This window comes from Haliaeetus leucocephalus, unplaced genomic scaffold (assembly GCF_000737465.1).
Source record: "Haliaeetus leucocephalus isolate CR32 unplaced genomic scaffold, Haliaeetus_leucocephalus-4.0 Scaffold636, whole genome shotgun sequence".
In the NCBI taxonomy this organism is placed as follows: domain Eukaryota; kingdom Metazoa; phylum Chordata; class Aves; order Accipitriformes; family Accipitridae; genus Haliaeetus; species Haliaeetus leucocephalus.
In genome coordinates, this window is record NW_010973072.1 from 3,489,062 (window position 1) to 3,502,497 (window position 13,436).

General features: G+C 37.7%; 1 protein-coding gene across 1 annotated transcript in view; it reads right to left on the bottom strand.

The window, feature by feature from the left end:
• Window positions 1–4,620: 4,620 nt before the first annotated feature.
• Window positions 4,621–13,436, bottom strand: part of USP7 (ubiquitin specific peptidase 7 (herpes virus-associated)) — a 41,903-nt gene continuing 33,087 nt past the window's right edge. The window contains exons 23-30 of the mRNA XM_010578442.1: window positions 12,867–12,975; window positions 12,694–12,771; window positions 12,240–12,340; window positions 11,518–11,617; window positions 10,553–10,672; window positions 9,126–9,197; window positions 8,097–8,187; window positions 4,621–5,243 (exon numbers count right to left, since the gene is read on the bottom strand). Of these exons, the coding sequence (XP_010576744.1) occupies window positions 5,137–5,243; window positions 8,097–8,187; window positions 9,126–9,197; window positions 10,553–10,672; window positions 11,518–11,617; window positions 12,240–12,340; window positions 12,694–12,771; window positions 12,867–12,975 (778 nt within the window). The 3' untranslated portion in view covers window positions 4,621–5,136. The remainder of the gene's footprint in view (window positions 5,244–8,096; window positions 8,188–9,125; window positions 9,198–10,552; window positions 10,673–11,517; window positions 11,618–12,239; window positions 12,341–12,693; window positions 12,772–12,866; window positions 12,976–13,436) is intronic.

A 13,436-nucleotide genomic window follows, 5' to 3' on the forward strand; every position in this document is an offset into this window, starting at 1 on the left:
AGGGGGGCGGCGGTTGTAGCGGGTTCCCCACCGAGCGGTCATCTTACAGCACCCGGGGCGCGCCTGTGTCACGGACGCGTTTTAACTGCGATTACAAAGCACGTTTTGCCACGGCTTAACGCGTGCGTGGTCTTTTGCTTCAAGGAGTACAAGAACTGCGGTCTTTGGACTGCAAGACACACGGGGAAAAAGCGTACACTTGGGTCAGCGTAAGTAAATGCCGTTAAGCAACCGTTTTCCAGGCAAATCAAAGCAATGCATAGAGCCAGCTCGCGTTCCGGAGGCTGACCTTTCAGCCTGGTGGACACCACAAACTGAAAAAGACAGGCTGCCCCCCTGAAGAAGATGAGAACAGCAAAACCAGGCGATGCTGTCGGAGAAAACTGTTGCCAGTAGCCAAGCAGAAACCGTTTTCAGAGCAAGCGCAGTGGGATTTAGCATTCCACACATCTTCAGCTGTAAGGGCCAAATTGATGCTGATCAGCATCACCGGGCCTGAAACGGGACTTTGTGCCAGAAGGATCCCAGGCAGCAAACCCTTCCGCGGGCTTTCCTCAGGGCCTCGGCACAGGAGGTGGCCAAAGCAAGCCGCTTGGAGACAAACTGCCCGTCATCCGTGTTTGAATTATTTTTAAATTCTGTACATTTAGACTCTCACAACCTCTAAGAGGAGTACGGGCTTGGCAGTGCAATTTCTCAGGCGAGGTGTTTCTATAAAGGAGCTTTCACGACGACTCCACGGCCCTGCGTGAGGCGCGGAGCCGACACCTCGCAGCCTCCTCAACCCAGGGAGCGGTGCAGCGGCGGCAGTTCCAAGAGCAGCTGCCCCAGCTGCCACTCGGGACTAAGGCCGGTAACTCCCCAACCGACTCTGACCTAATGGGAAAGAATACCGCAACGATTAAATCCACAAGCAGCCATGCAGATGTCAGCCCAACAGGTTTTGTACCCTTTCACACGTTTTTTTTGAAGTGTTAAGATTTTTCTTCATTTTAAAATCTGGCTGTGAAACAGCAAACTTTGCTGTTAAGTAGTGGTAAGTAACACATCAAGCCGGTAACATTTAGGAGGAAAGGTGCAAAAACCAGAAACACATGAATATATACATAGCCAAGAAATTATATATATGATTTACGGTATGCAGGAGACATTTAACAGAGGTAGTCAGAACATTTTTACACCAGTGTTTGAAGGCACGATAGTTTAAACTAGTATTTCATAGAAAAAAAGGGCTTCCAGCTACAGCCTGGTGGTTACCAAATTTAACTTCTGCCATGTTTGGTACACCACTAACTTCAACATCACCTGGGACAGAAATTAAGTTGAGCACAGATTTGAAGGCAGATTCGGGTATATCACACGTGAACGTATTTTCCCCTTTTCCTGGCCCTAAAGACCAGTCTGGTTTAAAAACCAACAATAAATGACACCACATCACTCCCACACCAAACACCGACACTCTTCACCTCAATATCCAAATGCTTGTTTAGTTCCCCTGAGAAAAAAACAAGAGTTCAAAGCCTGGGAATTGCCACCGAAGTCACCCTTTACCTTCTGGCCAGCTCTCCCTCCACTATGAATGTCATTCTTGACACACAGTTTGGCTGAATTTTCCAAAATTTATCTCTTCGATCTAAGCAAAACCACCCTAACGTCTGAGCAGCCTATTAACTTCTGCTCCCGATCTTTTCTAAAATGAACGGACAAGACTCCAATCCAGTGTTTATCCTAGTCTATTTTATTTACAATATATACAGTTCCTACAGAAAACGATTTCTCACAAAGGTTATTAAATAGCAAAACCACGGCATAGCTCAGCTCTGGGCACTGACGCCTGCAGCCAAGCCCAGAGCCCGCAGGACAGGCTGGTCCAAGCTCCAGTGAGATGCCAGGGCGGGATGCTGGCGTGCCAGCTCCGGAGGGGCAGCAGCTGAGGTAGATCCAGTACGCAGGAGGCACTGCACGCTCCGCGCGTCCCGCGGTACGACATCGGCCCGATCCCTCCGACGCGTCTTGCGGCAGCACAGATTTGTCCTGGTGTCGCTAAGCAAGCCTTCTTGTATAAAGGGTGGTTTTGTTGGCTGTCACTCTCTAGTCGGCAACTATGTCACTGGTGTGATTTGCTTAGATTTCACAGAATGCTTTGGACTCCTTTAGGATAAAAGGCACTATGTAAATCTACAGGAACAATGCTTGCTGTTTTCGTAGGGAGAATTCAAATGGGCCATTAACATCATGTTGCTCTGATGCTGTGTACCATGAAATGACATCCTTATTGCTTAACGCTTATATTATCATTAACTTAATTTAATGCATTCACTGTCTATTATCCAGGTAATTCCAAAATCTGAATAAGAAATGGAAAGCATGGTAATTTTGAAGGCTGCTCTTGTAAATTTTTCAGAATGTAGTAAACATACTGCACCTGAGAAAACCTCCTGTCTTCCTCTTCTCTTCATAGGTGTGTGTTTCCACATTTGAGTAACAAGTTACTTGTGCTCCAGAACAAAATTTCATAAAAAAAACTTCAGTTATTGAAAACTGCATACAGAATAACTTAATATATCGTCTTTTCAAAACCAGTGTGGGAACAGCACAAATACTGAAGCACGTAAAAACTAGTAATCTAAAAATCAAAAGGCACCCAAAATTTACTTTGTTAGCAATATTTTTTTCTGAAGTATTGAAGTATTGTGATTTCTTAAGATATTCCCTAAAAGCTGCCAACATCCCATAAATTGATCCGAAAACTTAGTGACATTCAGATACAAGCTCAATTTTGTACCAGTCTACCATAACATTAAATTCACAAAATATTACTTAGTGCTTACTACTGCTGACCAGAGTCTCTGATTTTACAGAAATATTTTGAATACAAATCCTGACAGTTACCGAAAGCCTGGAGAGATGATCCCAAGTACTAGTAAAAACACCACTTGGATGGTGGTGTAATTCTCACCAGTTCAATGCAAATACAAGTCAAAGGAAAACTTTATCCACTTAAGGCATGCCATTTAAGCACTTCCCTCTACCTGTAACCTATGCACTCGGATAACAAAAAGAAGTAAACAACTAGTTTGCCTTGACGAAATAAGAGACTGTTAAAAGCACTGCAAGTTATAAATTAAAAAGAAATCCAAACATACCTAAAACTTGAGCAATTAATTCACTTTAAAGCTAAAAGAATGAAATAGATCTTAATATTTTATTTAAAAATACTTGCTGGTGTTTTCAGTAATCACCAGAATCCATCTCAGAAGAAAGTATAAAGGCCATCACATGTACACAACCCCTACTACATGTTTATTGATAGGTCTGAGAAAGGGAAGCTTCTAAGCACTTTCTGTTTTGGTTATGAATACAGGGAACACATTACGGTGGGAATCTATTACTCTTATTAAGAGAGCTTACCTTTAGAGACTCCAGATTTCACTTTACACCATTTATAATATTAGACTTGAGAATCTGGACCACAAAATTTTGTACAGGCAGGCAGAGTCAAGTCTACCACAAAGACTCTACTACAAGCTTTACAAACAAACTAGTAAAATAATTTTTCCATTTGTCTTATTTGTACATGGCTCCTTCCTGGAAAATCTTTTATTTGTTAAGGTCAAATGTGACTAGTTAGGAGGTAAAAAAAACCCCAAAACAAAAAAAACCCCTCCAAAACTCAAAACAATTAAACACAAAACCCCACAAATTTTCCCCAAAACAACCAATACGAGGGTTATACAATTGTCAACACTTAAGAAAAAACCCCACACCTTTAGCAAAACCTCACAAATGAAAACACTTCCCAAAACTCTATTTCCAAGGAGAGGAGAAATCTTCTTCAATGTCCATGTCATCACTCACCGAAAAAAATTTTATAGAAAATTTTATTCAACATACAACATTTTCCAGCAAAAAAAGGCAATATACAGGAAGAGTTGTTGTACACTGCGGCTACAGAAACAAAATAAAATACTGGAAAAAAATGTAAAATTAAGTGTGAATTGCTGATTCTATCTTTACTGCACTCAAAACTAGACACGCAGCTGGCATTAGCTCCAAAATAAAAGGAAGCAGTCTGGGGACTGAAATAAAACTACACACAATGAATATCAACATCAGTGAAATTCACTTGCAGACTCACCCAACAAAATTAACCTCCAAGTGTTAAATTGTACATGTTCATTCATTAAATATACAATTTCATTTTTTCTTTTTTTTTCTTCTTTTTTCTTTTTTTTTTCCTCCTTTTTTATACAAAGTCAACAGCTTACTAAACACTAGTGAGCATGCCCTCTGTGCTAAAAGGCTATTTCTTGTGTTTTCCCCATCTCTTCCCATGTTAACTAAATTAATGATATTTATAATCTTTTCACTTGCTTTTGCCAACTTTTGAATGTCATTCTATTTGCCAGAAGATGGCATAATAAGTCACAATGGTATTTATCAATGGTTGAAAATTTAATAAAAAGACCCAAATATCTCTTTTTAGGACTTGGGGCATCCACTTGGCAAAATGGGATGCAAAGTAGTGACTAAATTAAACGAAAACTAGTTTATTAAAAAAGATTCTATGCAGCTGGAGGAGACAAAAATCCCGAATAAGTGCCAACAATGTACACAATGAAGTAGAGATTGCTATTTATTGATGATGTGAGTTTTTTGCATTTACAAATGCACAAAAATGTCATTTAAAGTATAACTGAAGGAAATAAATCTGATGTGAGTCTAAACATAAGACTTACTAGCTGCAGTGATGGTTAACACCATACCGGGAAAGGCAGCCAGCCAGCTTATGCCATCTATGAACGTACTACAGACAAATATTTTGCCAATGTCAACTGTTCTACTAAACTCTTCCCTCATTATGCTGACAATTGCCTTGCATTACGTTTACCATAAAATAACTCTCATTGGCATCCAAGCTTTATAAAAACACCTTCATTTTGCTCAAAAAGGGCAGTCAATAGATACAGAGAAGCCAAACTGAACAGCCTCAACAAAATAAAATTAACATCAGCAGCAAATCCTCTTGCTGAAGACTTCAGATATAGTGCACGTGTACCAAAGTTCTACAGTTGTTAAAAAGGTGCACACACACACTTATTTTTGTCCCTTGCCTTGACAATCTGGTTAAGTAAGTCAGTTATGGATTTTAATAGCTTTTTCAAGGTAAGTGTAGCGACTTCTCTTTGGGGCTTTATTGAAATGGTCAAGCCCTAGCCATGGCCTTGGATGAGACATGTTGCCTAGAAAAGAAAAGAGAAAAAAAATAATGAAGTTTTAAGACTAAATTGGAAAGTTTCCTTTACAAAACTACTCCTGTGTGCCCTGTTCACAGTTTGCTAGGAATCACAGGGTACAGAAGAGGACTGCAGAACAGTCCTACAGTCAACAGCCAACAGGGCAGCTTTCCTGACCACTGCTTTCCTTCCAATAACACATTTTACAGCTGTTTCTGGATCAGGTAGCTGGTTTTTTTCCTCTTCAGTCACTTACAGGAGTTTACAGCAGTGAAGTATGTGCTAAAGCAAGAAAACTACTGTTACAATTTCTGGCCACAGGCACATCAAAGTACCAGCTTTCACCAAACTGCTGAGCCTGTTTGAAACAGGAAGGCATCATCATATAAGTATGATAACCTATAGTATTTGACATATTGTAAGTTATCTCTGCTGTATTAAGTTATTCTTATCACCTGGTTTAAGTGGGAATATTTGTTAAATTCATGTAAAATGCAAATAATCAGTTAATTCAGAAATCATGTAACTGACCTCCTCTTATTTTCTGAGAAAAAAAAATTTAGTCATATTTAGATTGTAAGGAAAACATACAGATTTTTTCACTTGTTCAACCCAATATGGTTTTATCTACCAGTAGTTTTCATGAAAAACCACAATCCACATACATCTTGCAAATGGGAGAAATTCTCTTTTAAGATGTCCTCAATGCAGAGCATCAAATGTTCTTTGAAGTGAATGACAGAGACAGAAACTAAATAGCCCCCAAGCAAGAAAAGCACGCTCCTACATTCAAAGCCATCAACTTCAACCACTAAAGCATAAAACACTTGACCTTTTTGGTTGCCTGCATCTGCATTTTTGGATATATTTTCTTCAATCAAAATTATTTGTCTTTTTGTTTGACATAATGATCAATGTCAAATATAAGAGAGAACTGCCAATCTTGCTGAGATGACTTGAACGTCTTTTAAAGAAAGAAATGAAGTTCTACACCATTAGCACCAGCACAATCATTGCTAGAGTGCATCTTTTGTCAATAGTGTTCCCTCTGCTTTTACATCAGCTACATCACTCAAATTAAAGAATGCCAAACCATTGGTTCAATCAGTCCAGCATGTGTTAAAATTTGGTACTTTGTAGAAACGCATGAGCCCCACACCTTGAAATACTACTTATCTAAGAAGGCATTTAGAGTGTCATATTATCAGCCCATAGTAGAATTTCGGGGGTGGCAGGGAAATGAATTCTATCAAAGTGTATTATATCAAAGTGGCAATTTCCTGTAAACTCAAATTAAACCCCTTTAATCTCACATTCCCTACACCTTCTACAAACAGTTCAAGTTCTCCCTTTTCCAATTTCTGCCCTGTTCTGTACTTTTGACCTAGTTACCTGGCTAGTCTTTCACGTTGTTTTGGCAATACTGGCTCTACTTTGCTCAAAGTCCGACAGTTTGTTTCACACTATTGCCTTCCCCTTCCCACCCCCAGAAAGATGACTCACAGAATAAAATCAGGACTCTGCCTGTTCTGAGCACACAAGAGAGAGTTTATCTGTCCATGGAGAGATGTCCACCACCAAGTTCATCACCCAGAGACCCCTCACAACTACTGCAGAAAAAGAGGTCCCTCCAGTGGCACACTTCTCTGCTCATGGATGACTTGTGCAGATGCAGGCATTCAAAGTTTTGGCAAGTCCCCTCATATTCACAGCCATGAGCCATAAACCTGGCTGTGTAACATACCAGTGAGAGGAATTTTTGCTAGGTTCTTGCAAAGTACTGAAAAATAGTACTGTGGGTTTTTAAATAAATGGACAGTTACAGGATTTCTTTACAACTGTTACATAAATCCAGAACACAGCTTGAAAAACACAGAGAAAGTTTGGCCCTAGCACAACCTGCCAACAAATACCAGAGGTCATAATTGTCAGAAATATAGAACTGCAGAGAGCAGGTTGTCCTCAATCTCATTTCTACCAGACAGAGCAGCTCACAAAAAGGAACACTCAGCTAAGCTAGGAGAAAAAAAACCCGATGAATTCAAGGCTTTCAACACAGCCTTGACTGCAGATTCAAAGGTGCCACTCCCAACTGGAACTCTCAAAAGGTGACTGTGGTGGAACTCCTGAAGGATTAACCTGGTTTCGCCTATGTGTAAATTCCTCAGAGAACAGAGCTTTATATATTAGTCAAGTAAACAAGATTGTAGACCATCTACAGACAAATTCAGAACAGAGCTGCATTTGTAGCTTGAAGAATTATCTCTTAGGAAAAGAAAATCTAAACAGCATCCTATTCACATATGTAATATTCTTGTTAGATTCTTTAGATTCATTGAAGATGCCAAGAACGAACAAGAATTATCTTCAATGAACATGAGAATTCAAATACCTCACTGCAGCACACTTAAAATAAGAATCTTATGAGAATGCACCTCAGTATTTTTTAGGAATAACACAAGCACATACTCCAATAACGATGTGAGAATCAAGCGTACAATGGAGCAGATGGACAATATAGATAAGGTGCAACTGACGTAACTCTCTTCTGTAAAGTATATTAAACTTATATTTGACCCATTTGGTCACTCAAATGCAAACTTTTAACTCACAAGGAAACAGATTATCAAGTTATTTATATGCCTATAAAATACATATTCTCAGACTAACATATACACTTAACACTGTTAGGTGTGCACACAAGTGTATATAAATACTTGTTTAGTTACTACATACAATGTATTTCACGTTCAAAGAACAAACTCTTTCTGCATCCTCAGTTAAGGATAATGACATTATAACTACTAGAATAGCAACTTCAGCAGGTCAAAAGAATAGTCAGGTTGTCTAACAACTCACCAGGTTGGGGCTCAAAATCTTTCAAGTTCACTTCATACTCATCTTCATTGAGATATTGGTGTCGGCCCATCATTACAATTGCAAATTTAAACTATGAAAAGGGAAAAACAAAAACAAAACCAAAACAAAACACAACTGGTAAGATACCACATTAAAATAAAGCCTTCAAGTCTAATTTCATAGTCTAACTTGCAGCTGGTTATAAGCAGTATTCTTCAGGGACTGATAAAGGCCAATCCTGTTTAAAATCTTCATCAACAACCTGGATAATGGGATAAAATGAATGCTCAGGAAATCATGAACCTGCATCTGGAGTACTGTGTCCAGGTTCAGGCCCTCCAGGGAAAAAGAGATGGCAACAACAAACTGCAGCAAGTCCAGCAATGAGACAGTTAGGGGGCTGGAGCCCATGGCATACAAGAAGCTAAGGGAAATGGGTTTGTTTAGCCCAGACAAGAAAAGGCTAACAAGTGGCATCTAGTATTCCACCAACTGAAGGGTGTTACACAGAAGCAGACTCTTCTCAAAGAGCTGCACAGCAAAAGGACAAGAGGTAAACCACCACAAGCTGCAAAATGAGAAATTCTGATTACATGCAAGGCGGGTGGGGGAAGTCTTCACAATGATAGTGGTAATGCTCTAAAATACAGTGTCCAGAATGTGGCAGAATTCCCATCCTTGGGAGTTTTCAAATTGCAGCTAGGTAAAACCCTGAGCAACCTGACTTAACTTTAAACTAGTTCTGCTCTGAGCACGAACCTGAAGGGGGTGGCGTCTAGAGGTCCTGCACCATGTAAACTTTTCTAGGTTACTTTAAAGTTTTGCCAAATATCTCTTTTGAAGGAGGACAGAAATACTACTCTTACACACCATACCTGATTATTCTCAGAAAAAGCACTATTTAAGTCAAGCAACTATTCTATTGATTAAAATCTACACTTATGCCAAATCTGTGGTGTTCCAGCTTCTTAAAATAAACTCATTTAGGGTCCACAATCAGCAATAAAAACTCTCCCAGCTTGACATTACCTTTTCAAATTCTTTTTCTTGTATGTCCAGCATTGTCTGAATCCGCTTCATAACCTCTCTAAAGTGTTCACCCTAATAATTACAACAAGATTTTTAATGTCAAAAAAATCTAGGAAAAAAAAGGATGCTGTTAGTATTTCCTGCTTCAAGGTTCATTGAAATATGTTGCCTTAATCTCTCAGTTATTTACAGAATTACACAAGTATCAACATCATTCACTACCATACGGAATAACAACATACAACAGTTGCTATAAATTCAGCAACTTTAAGTCTTACTGATTCATCATTATGCAAACTGTCCCATAAATCGACCAAGAACTGCTAATGACATGTGCAAGTCAGGTTAAAGTTAAGAAACATAGTTAGAAGATTAGCAGCAAAATGGGCATTTGGCAAAAAAATTTTACATATCCTTTCTAAGCATATTACTTTTTAAAACCTCTACACCTGTGATGCTCCCCCTCAATCAGTAACTTTTTATAGTATGTTTCTGCATGCTGTGTATGTAAACTGCCCCCAAAAGTGATGGATACCATCAACTTAAAGATCAATAATATGTATCAACTGTCATAGACAGGGAAATGCAGTCAGTGCAAATGGTTTCCACCAGAAATCAACACACAGGTTTTACTCTACCTTGGTCAAAAATATGGAAATATAGTAAAGTTCTATGGGGTGCAGAGATGCAGATGTATTTCTCATTCCAAAACTTTTAGAAAAGTAGGTAGTTTTCATACAAACTAACATACATGAACCAGAAAAAGTTTAGAAGCAAATTACTAATTGCCCCCAGAAATATACTTTGATATTAAAAGAATCAGTGTGACATTCAGCTGGAGCAGCACCACATAAAAACTTAAGAATTTTAATTAAGCTTTCAAAATTAGCGTTCACTTTTGCATTAAATTCCAGCCCTAGAAGATAAAGCACATCAAATTACAGACATTATAAAATGCAAAGTCATCTTAGAAAATGTTGAAGAAAGCTAACTTGTTTTTCATAATCATGTGTCTCAGTCAGAAGCCAAGCAACCATGGCTTAGCCACTTCTGCCAACAAGTCTGCATCGCAATTACTTAAGTGGTATTAGAAACAGGATTCTAGTTGGTTGTTTTTTTTGTGGGGGTGGGCATCTGCAGGGGTTTGGGGAAGGAGGTAGCATTGCTTTGATAGCATTTCAAGTCCTTGGCTGATGCTGAATGCATACTTTCTAGATGCTGCAGAGGCTCACTGAAACATTAAATCTGTATATGGAAAAGATAACTGAGACACTAAATGATTTAACTGTAAAAAGGCATATATGGGGCAGAACCCTTTATACAGGAGCAGTATTTTCCTATATACTTTTTATGTTAATTTCTTTGACAGTGCTTTAAGAAAACATCATCAATATAATCCCATGGGGAGAAAAAGAGGCATACTGTACCTGGTGTATCCTCAGCAAGAATGGAATTCCAAATGTCCCAAAAACCTCTTTGTGGAAATGTGCCACTGTGATTAACATCTCGTTTTCTTTATCTATATCTACCTGGTCCAGAGGAATTTCCTAGATCCAGACATAAAATTATGACTGCAATCAGCTAAAACTTCCCCCAAAAGTAACTTATTAAGTAACTAAAAGCATAATTGATGTACTGTTACTGATGTAAAACAGATCATTTAAAAACAATTAAAACAACCATGCTGTTTGACAGAGTCTTTTACAAGAGTTGCTCATCCCTGGCATGACAGCATTCAGCTTCCCCGATTCAGTAAATACTCTCTCAGCTTCCTCAAATGGCTTTTTGGACATGAAATCTTCTATCAGCTGTAGTAGTAGCTGATAGCAGTATCACAGACCTCTTGTGATCTCCTTATTATAGTTTACACTGGAAACTTTCTTTTTTTAAATTTCTGATCTTTGAGGCAAGTTACCAGATTTGAATGCTGAAATGTTTAGGAAAAAAAAAAAATCACCTAAGTATCAAAATTTGGCTCAAGAAGCTCAAACTTAACAGGAAAGGAAAGAAAGTCTTCTAGAAATACTTAAGTTTAGAGTATGAAAGTGGATTCAAAGAATAAACATTTATATCACAAGTCCTCAAACCAACCTTGGAATTATTGCTAAGGCAGCAAATGTCCTATGGACAAGCCCTTGCCAAGTCTTCCTGTATTGTTACAATAAACATACATAAAAAATTAAGGAATGACATCATTATAGGTAAGCAGATGGAACAGAGGAAAGATTTTAGAAGTATTATCTTTAAAAATACATATATATTATCATGTAATCTTGCTTGCGGCAAAGATCAGAGTATTTGAAAATCGGAATCCAGAAAAGGAGAATTACCACTGGAGAGTTTCTTCTCTCAAAGTCAAGTTTTAAAGTTTCTTTAAGAAAGTAATATTTACCTCTATTCGAAACGTTCGACTTGTTGCAGGTGACAAACACTCTAACAGCTCATCTTCCTGATGGACACCAATTATTTTGTAACTTACAATTTCTAGCAGCCTTAAAAATAAACAAACGGGAAAAAGCATAAAAAAACTTAAACAAAAAATATTTTAAAAAATCAATGCAGCATTTCTTTCTCTAACTTTTGAGAAGAATTAGTGTAGTCAGGATGTAAACAGATGCTACTACTGTATTTGTAAAACTTTAAATTCAGTCTTTAATAAAAATTAAGCTGTAAAGTTACAAGAGGTTAAACCACTTCTGGCTCATGGCAAAAAAAGCCAGTATGCGCAATTATAAGATGAAGGTTTTTAATTTAGATTGTTTCTTAAACTCTCTTTAGATGACCTCACTTTTCTTAACTCCTGAGAAGTGAACAGCATGAAATGCTTAAATTTGAAACAATTATTAAATTGTGAGTTAACAAATGCAATTCATGAAACTTACGCATCTCAAGGATGTAGCTTTATGAAATACAAAACAAATAATTATATAAAATTTATATTCATAGTTAATAAGAACTCTCTTAACAATGTGACTCTGGAAGCTTTTTACTTCTAACATAGTCTCAGACTTCATTTGATAATAATGGTTTCCACAGTATTTTAAATTCTATGGATGCTTTTCTGCATAAAATTCACATGGTCACATAAAAGAAATCAAAATCCTCCAGCTTTACCTTAATTTCCCTGAACCTTTTTCAGAGAGTTCTACAACTTTTTTACATTCTTCTAACAGGTCTCGCACACACCCATGCTTATCTGGATATACTGTTATTTCCTATGGAATTTGAAACAGAAAAATTGTTAGAAAACCTGAAAATGTAAACAACCATATTAAAGCACAGAATACACTGGATTCTTCTCTTCATCAAAATTTCATTTTTAAAAGATAACAATTACTAAAGTGAACACCTATGTTATCTTCAAAATTTTTGTAAGAACTGAAACAATTCTTTTAATTTTTTGGTCGTTTGGGCTTTATTGTTGTTGTTGATTGGCTGGGTTTTTACATAAGATACAACTTTGTTCTAATTTTGTGTTATTGAGGGACAACAGTGTGAACCATCATCACAGCCATACCAGCTTTGACATAGAAATGATAGCAAGTGTGTAACAGCCAGCTTCACTCACCTCTTCCCTAAACTGGCTATTTAGCCATATGCATTTAAAACTTCTTCTGTTTTCAAAATCAGTTATTTTCATTTTGAGCTTAAGGAAGAAAAGAAAAACACTTTAGGCACACTTTGTATGGGGCAGAATTATTTTTTTTTAAATTTGCACCAATAAAAAAAAAAGACTCTTACCTGTTGATAGTAAAGTTTTTTAGGTTGCCTAGGCTTGAAGAACTGCAGAAGATCTCTTAAAGTACCTTCATAATTATGTCTAAGAGGATTACCAGGGCCATCCCTATAACTACAGAAGGAAAAAGAAAAACATAAGTATCTCTTTACAATCCATCACCGCTCAGTAAATCGAAGTACCAAGTACATTTTTATTCCTGGCTTCTAGTTTTACATAATTGCTAGCACAGCCTAAGCGGCATTATATTCAGTGCTTTAGTGATTTTTAAAGACAGGTGAGTGTATGGGACAGAAATACCATTCACTGAGCGCATTCACTCTCTTGGATGTTTACAAGCTCACCTTTAATGCTGCAGGGTGGCAGACCTATATTCCTCTGAAACTACTAGTATAGCAGCACATGCTTTGGATTGTGAAAGGTTAATTTGTGGAGCCATATGACACAGCAAATTCCAGAGTCACCACAGCACTGTAAACTATAAAGAGCTACTCAAATTACGACAGTCTCATTGATGATGAAGGGAGATACCTACAGGTTAATAAAGAGCAACCTACATTTACATGAATACAAAA